The sequence below is a fragment of the Panthera leo genome, chromosome C2 (assembly GCF_018350215.1).
Source record: "Panthera leo isolate Ple1 chromosome C2, P.leo_Ple1_pat1.1, whole genome shotgun sequence".
In the NCBI taxonomy this organism is placed as follows: Eukaryota; Metazoa; Chordata; class Mammalia; order Carnivora; family Felidae; genus Panthera; species Panthera leo.
The window spans coordinates 1,408,562-1,420,705 of record NC_056687.1 but is presented as its reverse complement, the minus strand read 5'-3'; the positions used below and the strand labels follow the sequence as shown (position 1 = coordinate 1,420,705).

Sequence of the window (12,144 nt, the reverse complement as noted above, 5' to 3'; positions counted from 1 at the left end):
AAAAGAATAAATACTTCATCACCTGACCCCACGCCGCCGTGACACCGCAGGACCCTGCCGAGCGTTCAGGTGGGTTTTCGGAGCTCGGGAAGAAGCCCCAGAAGCCCTGGGGCTTTGGACCACGGCCTGGGTGGGTCACCCGGGGCTCCCGGCCAGAGGGGATGCGGTGGTGGCCACGCTGACGGCCTAGAAAGGGTTTCTGTGCGGCGTGACCCCAAGGCCCTTCTGAGGCCACAGCGATGGTGCCCCTCGTCCCTGGGCCCACCGCGCCCACCACGAGGCTGTGCCAGGGGCGTCCACCCTCACACGCTCACAGGCGGCCAGGGCTCCTCTCTGCGAGAACCCGACAAACCGCTGGAGACTTCCAAGGAACCTTCCAGCACTCTGAGCAGGGGACAACAGGCCTCAGACCTGGTCCGCAAGGCCGCGGTTCACTTCCCGCCAACCCGTGGGTGGCTTCAGGTGGGCGAGAGGGCGGAAAAAAACAGGACCAGCAGGCCGACGCCACGCCAGGTCCGAAGGCACGGCCACCCCGGCCCCCGGGACGGGAGCTGCCCGCACGCCACATCTGTACCACTCGCTGCCGGACGTCCCTCCAGACCCAGGAAACGAGGCCCGGCACCTTCTCCCGTCACGAGGGCCTTGCTGGCAGGCGGAGACCCGGTTTCTCGCCCGACCAAAGCCCCCGGCCACAGGCGGCCGACGGCGAGAAGAAACACCGAGCGCAGACACATGCCGTGGCTCACGTGGCTGTGGGCTGCGTCCGTGACCCTGAAGAGGGCTTATCTGGTAGCCTGGCCGGTCGGACAGGAGCAGGAGCCACCCGAGGGAACTCGCGTGGTCAGAGAGAGCCCGAGAGTTCGCGTGTAAGGCGAGTCCAGGAGGTGGGGTCCACGGGGTGCCGGCTCAGTAGGCGACCTTCCAGTGCGTGGGCTGCTCGCACGTCTCCTCCAGGTCCCCACAGAACCGGTTGTACGTCGTCCGGGGGTCGAGCCCTAGGATCTCTCTCTCCTCGTGGATCCGGAAAGAAAACGTGGAGACCGAGGTCCCGATGAAGAACCTGCGAACCAGAGGTCACGAGAGCCGCATGAGCGAGCTCACCCCCCCCAGCCCTGCCTGGCCTCGTGAGTCTCCGTTGCCCAGGGGCCACAGGCCTGGCGGGGGCGGGAGGGGGGAGGGGGGGGCTGCGGAGAGGCCCCAGGTCCTGCACGGGCGCCGACTCGAGACCCCTGCAGGATTCTGGCTGCTTGAGGTGGGGGCTCAGAGCTGGGCTTGGACCTCTGAGGGCAGAGAGGCGTCCCCACGCCATCTCAGCACGGAGGAGGCCCCGGCCCGCAGCCCGGCAGGCACAGTTGGGACCGACCGGGGCATACGCCAGGTGGCTCCGAGGGTCCTGCAGACGGAAACTAACCTCCTCTCGGTTTCCCACCCCCCGCGGAGCGTGTGCGTCCCAGCCCTGCTCTTCCCCGGGGGCAGGCCTGCCTCTCGGGACAGTGACACAGAGCCCGCCCTCCCTGTGTGTGCTCCTCGGTGACACGTGTGATCCAGGGGGTCACCGAGTCCAGGGGAGCAGGACCGCGAGGTGAAGGGACGCACAGGAGGGTCCGGGACAGAGCGCCGCGACGGGACCGGGGAGGAAGCCGGCGGGCGAGGACCGGACGGGGAGCACGACCCTCCGCGCGGGGCCGGGGAACGGGGGGCCGCCCGCCAGAGGCTGAGGGGCGCGGGGCGCGGCGGGCGCGGCCGGCAGAGGCACCTGGCGTGCGAGCAGATCCACTGGTCGATGATGGCCACGCCACCGTCGCGGTACAGCTCCAGCTCCTCCCACGTGGGCTCGAACCTCACCATCTCGGGCAACAGCCGCCTCAGCTCCTCGTGCTCTGCGGAGCGAAGGAGGGCGGACGCGCTGGGGTCGCGGCTCCCGGACGCGTGTCTGCGCCGGCTCCGCACGGGCCGGCGGAAACGGGCAGGAGGACCGGCCGCGGGAGCCGCCGCTGCCCTCCCGGCTCGGGCCGAGGCTCGCGCGCGGGCCCGGGTCTGCCGCGGCCCAACCGGGGGCAGCGGACGCGGCCGGAGCCGGAGCCACGTACCCTTCCTGACGGCGTCCGTGGCCACGAACACCTTGTCCAGCTGGTGGGTCTTCATGAGGCCGCGGATCTTCTTCACGGCCCCGTCCAGACTGGGCACGTCCTCTCTGTGGCCCCAGATGAAATCTTTCCTCCTCAGGTGAACCGCGAGGTACGGACCCCCCAGCGAGGACCCCAGCTTGACCTGGCAAAGGACGGGGACCGCTGAGGGACCTGCGTGCGGCTGGCACGCGGGACACGGAGGGGACACGTTGTCCGTGTGGCAGCACCACGCTCCGCGGGCGTCGGGCCAGATGTCTCTCCGAGACCGCGAAGTGACTACCACAGACCCTTTAACTGAACGAAACAAAAAAGGTAAAGGAAACCCTGGAAAAAAGTACAAAACTAGGGAAAAGGGTCTATTCGCTACGGTGCTTTTCCAGTAAACACCACATAACGACCGAGGGATCGCGGCCGGAACGATGCCGCTCCACGCGCGGCCGGCCCCGTGGACAGCGCCACTAGAAAGCGCTCCCGGGAAATGCTCAGCAACGATGCCCGCTTGAAACAGCCACGTGTCCTTTGTTGAAAACGAGTTACGTGAAAACCACACCCTCAGAAAAAACTTTCTAGAACAAGGGTGACCCTTTTGGTGAGTCTGGTCTGGCCGCTCTCGGAAAAATCTCGCCTTTTCTTTCTCTGTTGTCCTCGCGTCACGAGGGAAACGCTGACCGTCCCCGTCCGTGTTCGCCGCCCGGTTTCACTCCCGGAACTCCAGGAACTCCGGCGGAAACGGCACCGAGCCCCGGGCCGGCGCTGGGACAAGGGGACCCTCCTGGCGCACATCCCCGAGCGAGAGAGCGTGGGGACGCTACCTTCATCTTGGTCCAGTCCTCCTCGAAGGGGATCCTGTCGGCTTCGTCCGTGGAGTTCAGGTACTTGCTCCGGAACTCGTCCCCCACGGCCCGCAGGTGCTTGGCGAACACCATGCTCCGCCGGGTCTGCGGGTGCAGAGAGCAGCGCCCCGCCGAGTGCCCCACCCCGTCGGCCCCCCGGCGGGCGCCCCGAGCCCCACCCGCACCCCGAGGACGGCCCGAGAGTCCGAGGGGGACGCCGAGCCGACACTCTCGGAGGTCAACTGGGGACGGGCTCCCAAGAGGGTCTGGCAGTGACGGGTCACCAACCGGCAAAAGGCCGGACCGCGAGCGACCGGGACCACCACCACGGGCACAGGGGAGATGCTCGGACAGGCGCCCTGCCTGGGGGGCGGGGCTCGGGTCAAGAGAACGTGGCTGGCCGGAGGGAGTCGGCAGCCTCGCAGCTAACAGGGGACCACGGTGCCGACGAGAGGCGGAGAGCCACGAGGGCGGCCGTGACGAGGCACCTCTCTGCTTTGGAGACGACGTGCTCAGGGGGCACCCGGGTCAGGGAGCGGGGGTCTCTCCGGGGTCCTCCGGACAGGCGCCTAACCTCTACCTGGCTCCCCGCGGGAGCTCTACGCCTACGTCTACACAGGGCAGACCTCCGGAGCAGGGCAGGCGTGGAACCCACTTCCTCAGGCTCCTGCCGCGTCAAGGCGACAGGGAGGCGCACGCGCCCAGCACGCACACAGGCCAGTCAACGGCACGGCAGGTGCGGGCGGCACTCACGTCCCAGTACTCCTTCCCGCCGTAGTGGTCGTGCAGAAGGTTCTCGGCTCTGTCCAGCATCACTGACCTGTTTCCAAACAAGAGAAAAAGCGTCTAATTTTAAGACAATTCTATTCGCCTGCTCCAGGGATTGTCTGGGAAGGAAGCCGGGAGCCCACCGGGACACGCCTGGGCCGGAGACCTCCACACACGCTCCTGCGGGAGACCGTGAGCACCGTGAGGGGTCTCTCGGGTCCCAGCCACCGCACTGGGGGTCAGCAACCCCCCTGTCACCACTGACGAAAGAAACACCACAGACAAAGCGAGCAAGTAGGACTAGTCAGCGGTTCTGGTAAAACAGAGCCCCAGAGACAGCTCACACAGGAGCACTGAAATGGCTCGATTTTGTAATTTTGGAAGATCTGTTATGTAACTGGCCACATGTGGACGACAAAACCGCGTGATGACAGACACCACAATCGTGTGGTCAGTCAGACCACACTCCTGTTTGAAAAAAAAAATCATTTTAACGACACAGGGCTCGGTGCCCCTCAGCACGTCTGCTTTTCAAGCCCCGAACCAGCACCTTTTTCACAGAACACTCAACTCCTTCCTTGCACCACGAGGGACAACGAGGGACAGAGCGGCCCCTTCCCGAGGCGATCAAAGAATCCCCAGTGTCAGAGCACACAGAAGGGACACTCCAGAAAGGGCCGCGTCCACTCCAGCCTGGACAACGCAGGGCACAAGTCTGGGGAAAGGCGACCAGCCTCCTCCTCTCTCCTGGTCCCCAACCGTGCGTCCTGAGTGGTACGGGGCACCGGGGAGGCCACGGCCCCTCCTCTGACCACCGTGAGGTCCGGCTCCGAGAAGGCTGCGCGGGAGACCTGACCGCAGGCGGGACGGGAGCCCTCCAGGACCAGGCTGCAGCGGGCCATCTCAAAACCTCCCGAGCCTGCCACTCCCCTCCCGTCCCTGTTCTCACCCTGCTTCAGCCACACCGGGCAGTCACCGGGACAGGTGAGGTAGGGAAACGAGTAAGGTCAGCGCTCTCTTCCAGTCGGGCCTGCAGCCCCCGGGCCATGCCGCCCTCGCCTCGCTGATGCCCAGCTCCACCCCTGCCTCAGACAGGAGAGCCAGACCCCTCCACCGCCTGCGTCGGGACTGGAGACCCTCCCATCAGCTCCCACCGTGAAGTGGCCGAGAAGCCCGTGCGAGGCTGTACTGGCAGCACAGACCCCCAGAACACGGGTACAGCCAACCTATACCCGGGCCCTCCCCGGGGACGCGCGACCGCCTCTGCCCCAGCCCCACCTCGCTGTGGAAGGACGACCAGGTGCAGGGTGGGGACGAGCTCCGCCTCGCCAGTGACCCTGCACAGGCCAGGAGGGCCTCTGATGCCAGCAGGACAGTGTGCAGGCACACACGTGCATACACGCATACGATATGTGCATGTGCAGCACGCATCCACGTGCACATGCACACACACATGCACGCACAGCGCACACGCAGCACACATCCACGTGCACATGCACAGTGCACACGCGACACATGTATGCAGGCACACACACACCACACGTGTACACACGCACCTACACACATGCATGCACTGTGCACACACAGCACATATGTGTGCACACTGTGCACACGCAGCACGCACAGTGCACACGCAGGCACACCCACGCACGCGCTCGCCCATTCACTGGCCGGCCACGCGCGGACCCTGCAGGCACGTACCTCGCTGACGTGTTTCTCAAAAGCACAGGCGCCATGATTGAAGCCGAGCCTTGAACGGACAAACAGGAGACGTTTAAAGCTCTTGTCTCTTCGTAACCCCAAAACCATCCTCTGGAAAACAAGATCCCCGGTGCCTCCGTTCGTTGGTTTTCACACAGGAAACCAGTAAAGCCCAGATGCACGTGTGTACGGCTCAATCTAGGCAGACCCGGCGATCTCGCAGTGAAAACCTCCCGCTCGTGATCACAGGCAGTGACGTTCCGGTGAAAACTTATAAAGAACCATAAATCTCAGCGGACTTGAGCAGACCGGTGGGGCTCCATCTAGACGGCTGCCAGGGGAAGGGGGCGGTGGGGGGCAGCTTCACGGTGCCAGAGGCCCGCGGTAACAACCCTACGACAGCCGTGCCCCTCCGAGGGGCTCCCACAGCAACGAGTTTCTAGAACCCGGGTATTCCGGTGCTTCACCCACAGGTGCTGCCGAGGAGACAGGCCCTCCTTGGGGAAGTCTTCTGATGGCTGCCTCCGTCTGGGTGACCAGACTGCCATCTCCCCGGCCGCACTCAAATGCGCTGAACGCAGCTTAGCTGTGTCAAGGTGGCCCGGGGCCCCACCCCCGTAACCGGGGATGGGGGCCGCTGCACAGGCCAGGCGGGGAAGGGGACCCTCCCGCCGGGGGCCCGGCGGCCGCACCTGTAGTACTCGTGCTTGTCTTGTGCGTAGAGCAGCGGGTCAATGCAGGGCCGCTCGTCAATCTTCTCCTCCCAAGTCCCCTCCTTCCACCCCTCCGCGTAGCTTTGCAGGACGAACACCTGGTCAATGAAGGGCCCGCCGGACTCTGGAAGAGGCCAAGGACGGACAGTGAACAGGAACCGGAAGCACACGTGTGGGCACGTGTCGGACGGCCGCTGGTACAGACGGGGAATTACTACTTGACTTAATCCCACCTTCTCCCTGCAGGGCTGCAGAAAGCTTACAGAAGCAGAGACAGCACACAACAAGGGACAACAGGGCACGAGGTCCCTAGAGTGGGTGAAAGGGGCTGCCTCAGGGCAGTGGAGCTCGTCCAGGCCCTGGCCGCTCCCAGGGGCCCCTCTTACAGCAGCGGGACCTGCCCTCAGCGCTCGGCCCTCCTCTGCCGCACCCCCCAACCCAGTCCTCACGACGGCCACTGGCCCCACACACTCTGTCCACCTGCTGTCCCTCAAGCACATCGGTGTGCCCCCTTCCCACGGCCTCTGTATGGGCTGTCCCTGCGTGGACCATCCTCGCCTGGACCGCTCCCCTTCAGGGCTCACCCTTGACCCCTGTGACGCCATTCAAATCGCACCTCCCGCCCCACACCCCACCCCACCCCACTCTCTTTTTGTCCGCATGACACTTCACCGCCTTGGACACCACGTGCCTTAAGTACTTCTTCATCTGCCTCCACGCGCCCCACAGGCGCTCCGGGAGGGGAGGAGTCTGTGTCCGACCTCCCCACGGCCCACCGCGCCCACCCGGACCCAGGACACGCCTGCCACACCCACAGCGCTTCATCAGATGTGCCCGGGGTGGACCGATGGAGCCCAGTCACGAGAGAGCCGCATCAAGAGGAATTCTGGCGTCTCTTCCACATTTCCCTCGCTCTGCTCGGGGGCCGCACTGCTGGCGGGGCCTGGCCCCAGGCCTCCTGGGGCTCCTCCCGCAGTGACGGGAAGGGAGGTGACACCGAGAGGCTAAGACGCCCGGTGCCCTGGTGCACATCCTCAATCCCTGCCCCCCTCTGCAGTGAGAAAGGGTGGACCGGTCGAGGCCAGCCGGGCGGGGTGGAGGCCAAGCCGTCCGCCTGCTCCGCGGCACTCAGGGCTCTCCAACTTCCTGTCCCCGCTGCTTCGGCTCCAGGCTTGGGGCCTCCGGAGCCGCAGGGAGGGCAGCAGCCCTTCCGCCCTGCACACCCACTCTCCTCCCCCGCTGAGCACGCTCCCACGCGGCTGAGGCCCGGCCCTGTCCCGGTGTCCACCCATCAAGGAACCCTCAGGCCACAGCCCTTCGTGGAGGTGAAGGGCAGTTTCTCTGGGAGGCTCCACGACCTGTGGGTCAGACGAAGGCTGAGGCTGATTCCCAGACTAAGTCGAGTCAGACTAAACACCCAGCTGCATCTCTCGTCTTGGCTCTGAGAGAGATGCATTCCAAGAAGACGTTTTACAAGCCTCAGTTTGCTTCTTGCCCGTGAGTGAAGATATCAGAAAACACGGCCTATGTTGTTCCATGGCCGCAGCACTCCCAGGACTGACCCCGACACAGGAACGTTCCAAAGTGACCGGGGCTGCCGCGCAGGGAGAAGTGGAAAAACGAAGACGTGCCAGCCGCAGCCGTACGCCCCAGGGCCGACGCAGCAGGAGCTCCACAGCCCATCGCACCCGCTCACGACGGCCTGCGCCTCCCTCTGCCAGACTAAGGTGGCAGCAAAAACGTGGCAGTGCCTTTTTAAGCTTAGGTCTTCTAAAGAAAGCAATGCTAAGCTGTAAATACTCTCGTTCTAAGAATATTCCCAACTTCTCTCTCTTAAAAAAAATGAAACAGACCGAGCAGGACTAAGTGGAATGAGACGTTATGACGAGCACTGCAGGGAGGCCCCAGGGTCAACGCCTGCCTGCCTGCCTGCCTGCCTGCCGTGTGGCGTCCTGCTTCCCCATCTCGCTTCCCCTCGGGGACACAGGGCCCTCCCTGCACACGAGCACGGCCTGCTGGGGCCACGCCTGGCCTCCGGACCAGAAGCCACAGCTCTGAGTGCCCTCCGCTGGCTCGCCAGCCGCCCCAGCTTTCAGAGACAAGGGGACACACAGCTCACGGAGATCTATCTCCCGAGATAAATTAGAGGAAGGCCAAGGTCACCGGGAGTGCGGAGTCGGGAAACAGAAGCAGGCCCCCCGTGCAGAGCGAGTGTCACCACAACGGGCGTGCCACACACAGCGGGCTGGCTGGTGCTCCTGCACCACCACCTCGGCGGCCTCACCTGCGATGAACTGCTCGTACTCAACCACGGGGATGTTTCTGTTCAGACTCGGAAGATCAAAAAAGTCGGACCACGGAATCCGGACCTGGTGAATGTCCGGGCTCTGCCAGTGATAGAGGCGGCCCCAGGGGGGCAGCACCAGCACCCACTCCTCGGTCTTCAGCAGCGTCTTCAGCAGGGAGGCAACGCGGATGTAGACGTCCCTGCGGAGATTGAAGCCCTCTGGGGGGTTGACGTCATACAGAAGATACCTAGAAGGGAGGGGCAGGAGCGAGGTTCTTCCCCGCTGAGGCTTCTGGACACAAAGTCCAGAGGCGCCCCCAATGCCTATGGGGCAGGATCTGGGCACTCGGAGCGGCTGGTAGTTCACTGTCGCCAACCCCTTTCTGTACAACCAATTACTTCTAGAGCCCGTGAGTAGGAACAGCACGCATCTCAGCAGCCTTTAACGGCCGGCAAGTAATTCACAGGGAGACCGGCAGTCTTGCCAACCAGAGCCTGAGGATCAGTCCTCCAGTGGTACCCAGACGTTTTGGTCTACCGACCCCTTCACACTCTTCACAATTACTGAAGACCCCACAGGACTGTTGTTCATGTGGGTTACATCTACTCATCGTGCCGGTGTTAGAAGTTACGAACTTAAAACACATGTATCGTTCACTTAAAATCATGATAATAAGCTATTACATGATGTGGTTCTTAATGTTTTTAAATGAAAAACAAGTACATTTTTCTAAACAAAAAGAATTAGTGAGAAGAATGACAATGTGATTTTTGGAACTCTTTTTGGTCTAGCGATAACTGGATTTTCATATCCGCTTCCGCATTCAACCTGTTGAGCTATCACAGGTCAGATGGCCTCAAGAAAACCCCCACTGTAGACTCACGAGAGAACGACTTAAAAAGGTGGATAAATAACATCCTGATGTTCCTACCAAAATGGCTCTGACACCTCAGGGCTCCCTGGACACACTTCGAGAACCACCGCACTACCGAAACACCTCTCCCTTCTCGGCACTGGTTTTTCCACAACTTCCCTTACTACCGATGAAACTGTTGTAACGCCCAGCTTGAGCCTCCAGATCTCCCCAAGACCACCAACAGAGGAGGGAACCCCTTTACCACCTCTGCATCCAGCATGCAGTGCACGGTCTGTTTCGTCCAAACCCTCAGTAATTGCTGGACGGCACAAACTCTTGTTTTTTTGTCTTGTCTTTTTTTAATCCCTGAGACTTTTATCCAGGGAACATCCACCAACTGGATGGAGCCTGGAAGATTCCGTGCAGATAAACAAGGCCGAGCTCTTACGAACATCTGACTCGGGTCTCCTCCAACCCAGGGCAAGAACCCGCATCATCTAACAGGGGCGCCCGGGCCTGCCCCTTAAGGCTCACCCACAGCCAGCCCTTCCCGGGGCTCCGGAGGCCCAGCAGCCCGGGGCAACCCTGACTCGCGCACGGAGGCTGAAAACCCGGGGAGGGTCAGAGGGTAACGGGGTGAGGGGGTGAGGGCGCTGGAGGCTCCGCCCCGCGCCCCCCCCCGCCCGGCCCGCTGTCCTCGGTCCCGATCCCCGCCCCCCGACCACAGGTGCCCCGCCACGGGAGTCCCACGCTTTTACCGTCTGCGGGACGCCGCCCCCGACAGGATGTCGGCCGCCGACTGGCCGGGCCAGAACTCCTCGCCCGAGGCCGAGGCCGGCGGCCAGGACACCGCTCCCAGCAGCAGGAGCAAGACAACGCCGAGCGCCGCCATGGCCCCACCGGCCACACACTTCCGGCGGCCGCGCTCCGCCCCGGAAGCGCACGCACGCCCGTCCCACCGGAGCGCGTCTCCTGAAGCCTTGGCAACGCCACGAGCGTCTTGCGTCATCCCGCGGATGGGAGTCTCCCGGACGGAAGGTGCTGGGAGGTGCGTCCGGGAGCGCTGACGTCCTCGCCTGCGGGCCGCGTGGAGTGGAGACCGGGGCGGGGGCGGGGCTATGGGCGGGGGTCAGAGGACCTGTGGGCGGGGCCTCGCGTCCGCGAGCGCGTAGTCTTGGGCCACGCGAATGGTGGAAGCCCGGACGGGGCCGGGCTTGTGTTTGGGGCCAGAGGACCTGGGGGCCGGTCGAGTCTGTGGGCGGGGCTGCGCGGACGTCCTCGCCTGCGGCCCTGCGAGGTGGAAGCCGGGGAGGTGCCGGACCTGTGGGCGGGGCCAGAGGGCCTGTGGGCGGGGTCGCGCCGCGTGGAGCGCAGTCCCAGGCCGGGTTTGGCAGGCGGTCTCAGCCTCGGATCAGCGACCGGGGGTGGGGGGGCAGCCTTCGGGCGAGCAAGCCGCAAGACTGACCCGAGGGCCGCACGGCTGGCTAGGTACGACACCCGAGCCGCAGACCCGCCAGGCGCGGTGACCCGCAAAGCGGGCGATGCTCGGGCGGTTTTCGAGATGACAAGGTGTCTCTTAAAGGGAGAGGGTGGAGTGGAGGCCGTCAGGGTGGGTGTCTCACTGTGGAAAACCACAGTGCAAGGGCTGCAGAGTGTCCCCTTTGTGTTTGAAGAGCACAGCACATTCGAGGGGATGGGGTCGAAGCTGAATATGAGGGAGCCGGGACTTGCGGTCACCAGACAAGTGGCTCCTGTGCCCTGACCCCTATTCAGCCCAGGTCTGCACCCCAGGAGCAGACTCTGCGGTGGTGGAGCGCAGGGGTCCCCTCAGGAACCTCATTCCTGGGCGAGGGGCCTTGCTTCGCCGCCCCTCACCGCAGCCCCTTCCTTCGCCAGCACCGCCACCCCTGCCCCGGGAGTAAGTGCCCAGAGCCCCCGCGCTGTGACAGGTGCTTAACTCCTGGTGGCTCCTGCGCGAGGGGGACCGGTGGGGGAACTGGAGCCTCTGTAGTTCCTGGCATGAAGTGCACCCTTCCGTGCTCAGGGGGCAGGCCAGCCTCAGCCCCCGCCAGCCGCGAAGGGACCTGGCGGGGAGGCGGGGCCGGCAGTGAGGGAGGAAGGAATGGTAGGAAGATGGGGACTGCAGCTCCTGCCGGCGCTGCCCCGTCTGCAGGCTCCTCCTTGCGTGGAGTCACTACACGCCTTTATTGTTCCGGACACTCTTAGTTGGAGGTGTCTAGCAGCAGGTGGGTCTGCCGGCTGCCCCTTCCGCGTGCAGACCACACCCCAGTGCACTGATTTGTGCCGCAGGAGGGGCTTAGTAAAGACATCTGAAAACATACTTTTTTTGTCTTTAAGTTTATTTATCTTGCGAGACCGCGAGCAGGGAGGGGCAGAGAGGAGAGAGAATCCCAAGCAGGCTCTGTGCTGCCATCTCGGCGCCGGACTCGAGGCTCCATCTCACCCACCGAACCGTGAGATCGTGACCCGAGCCGAGCCGAAATCAAGACTTGGATGCTTAACCGACTGAGCCACTCAGGTGTCCCAAAACGTTTTCTTAAAGGAGTTTTTATCATGAGTTTTCAAGCATTCACGGAAACAGGAGGACGTGAGGGCCTGTATGCCCACCTCCAGATTCAACACTCTCTCATCCCGCCACACTTCTCCAACCCTTTCTTCTTGTTTTTCCTATACTGTTTTAAAGCAAATGATTGACATCACGTTGTTTCATTTCAAATATTTCCACATGTGTCTCTAAGAAACAGGACAGTTTTTCACACAGCCACAATATCATTATCCCACCTAAAAAATTATTGATTATGCTGTAATATCATTAAATATACTGTCCGCATGCGT

The 12,144-nt window shown here is 63.2% G+C and overlaps 1 protein-coding gene across 2 annotated transcripts; it reads right to left on the bottom strand.

Annotated features, from left to right (window-relative positions):
* Positions 1-295: 295 nt before the first annotated feature.
* On the bottom strand, positions 296-10,198 carry POFUT2 (protein O-fucosyltransferase 2). Of its 2 annotated transcripts, none has more exons than XM_042956184.1 (9): positions 10,047-10,198; positions 8,429-8,679; positions 6,124-6,268; positions 5,432-5,542; positions 3,716-3,782; positions 2,942-3,067; positions 2,091-2,271; positions 1,757-1,880; positions 296-1,060 (listed from the first exon to the last, which is right to left on the bottom strand). In XM_042956184.1, exons 1-9 carry the CDS (start codon positions 10,178-10,180, stop codon positions 907-909), a joined length of 1,293 nt encoding a protein of 430 aa, XP_042812118.1. In that variant the 5' UTR covers positions 10,181-10,198; the 3' UTR covers positions 296-906. The 2 variants fall into 2 exon arrangements, with proteins under 2 accessions (XP_042812118.1, XP_042812117.1); XM_042956183.1 differs by having other exon boundaries at positions 5,432-5,480.
* Positions 10,199-12,144: the final 1,946 nt, after the last annotated feature.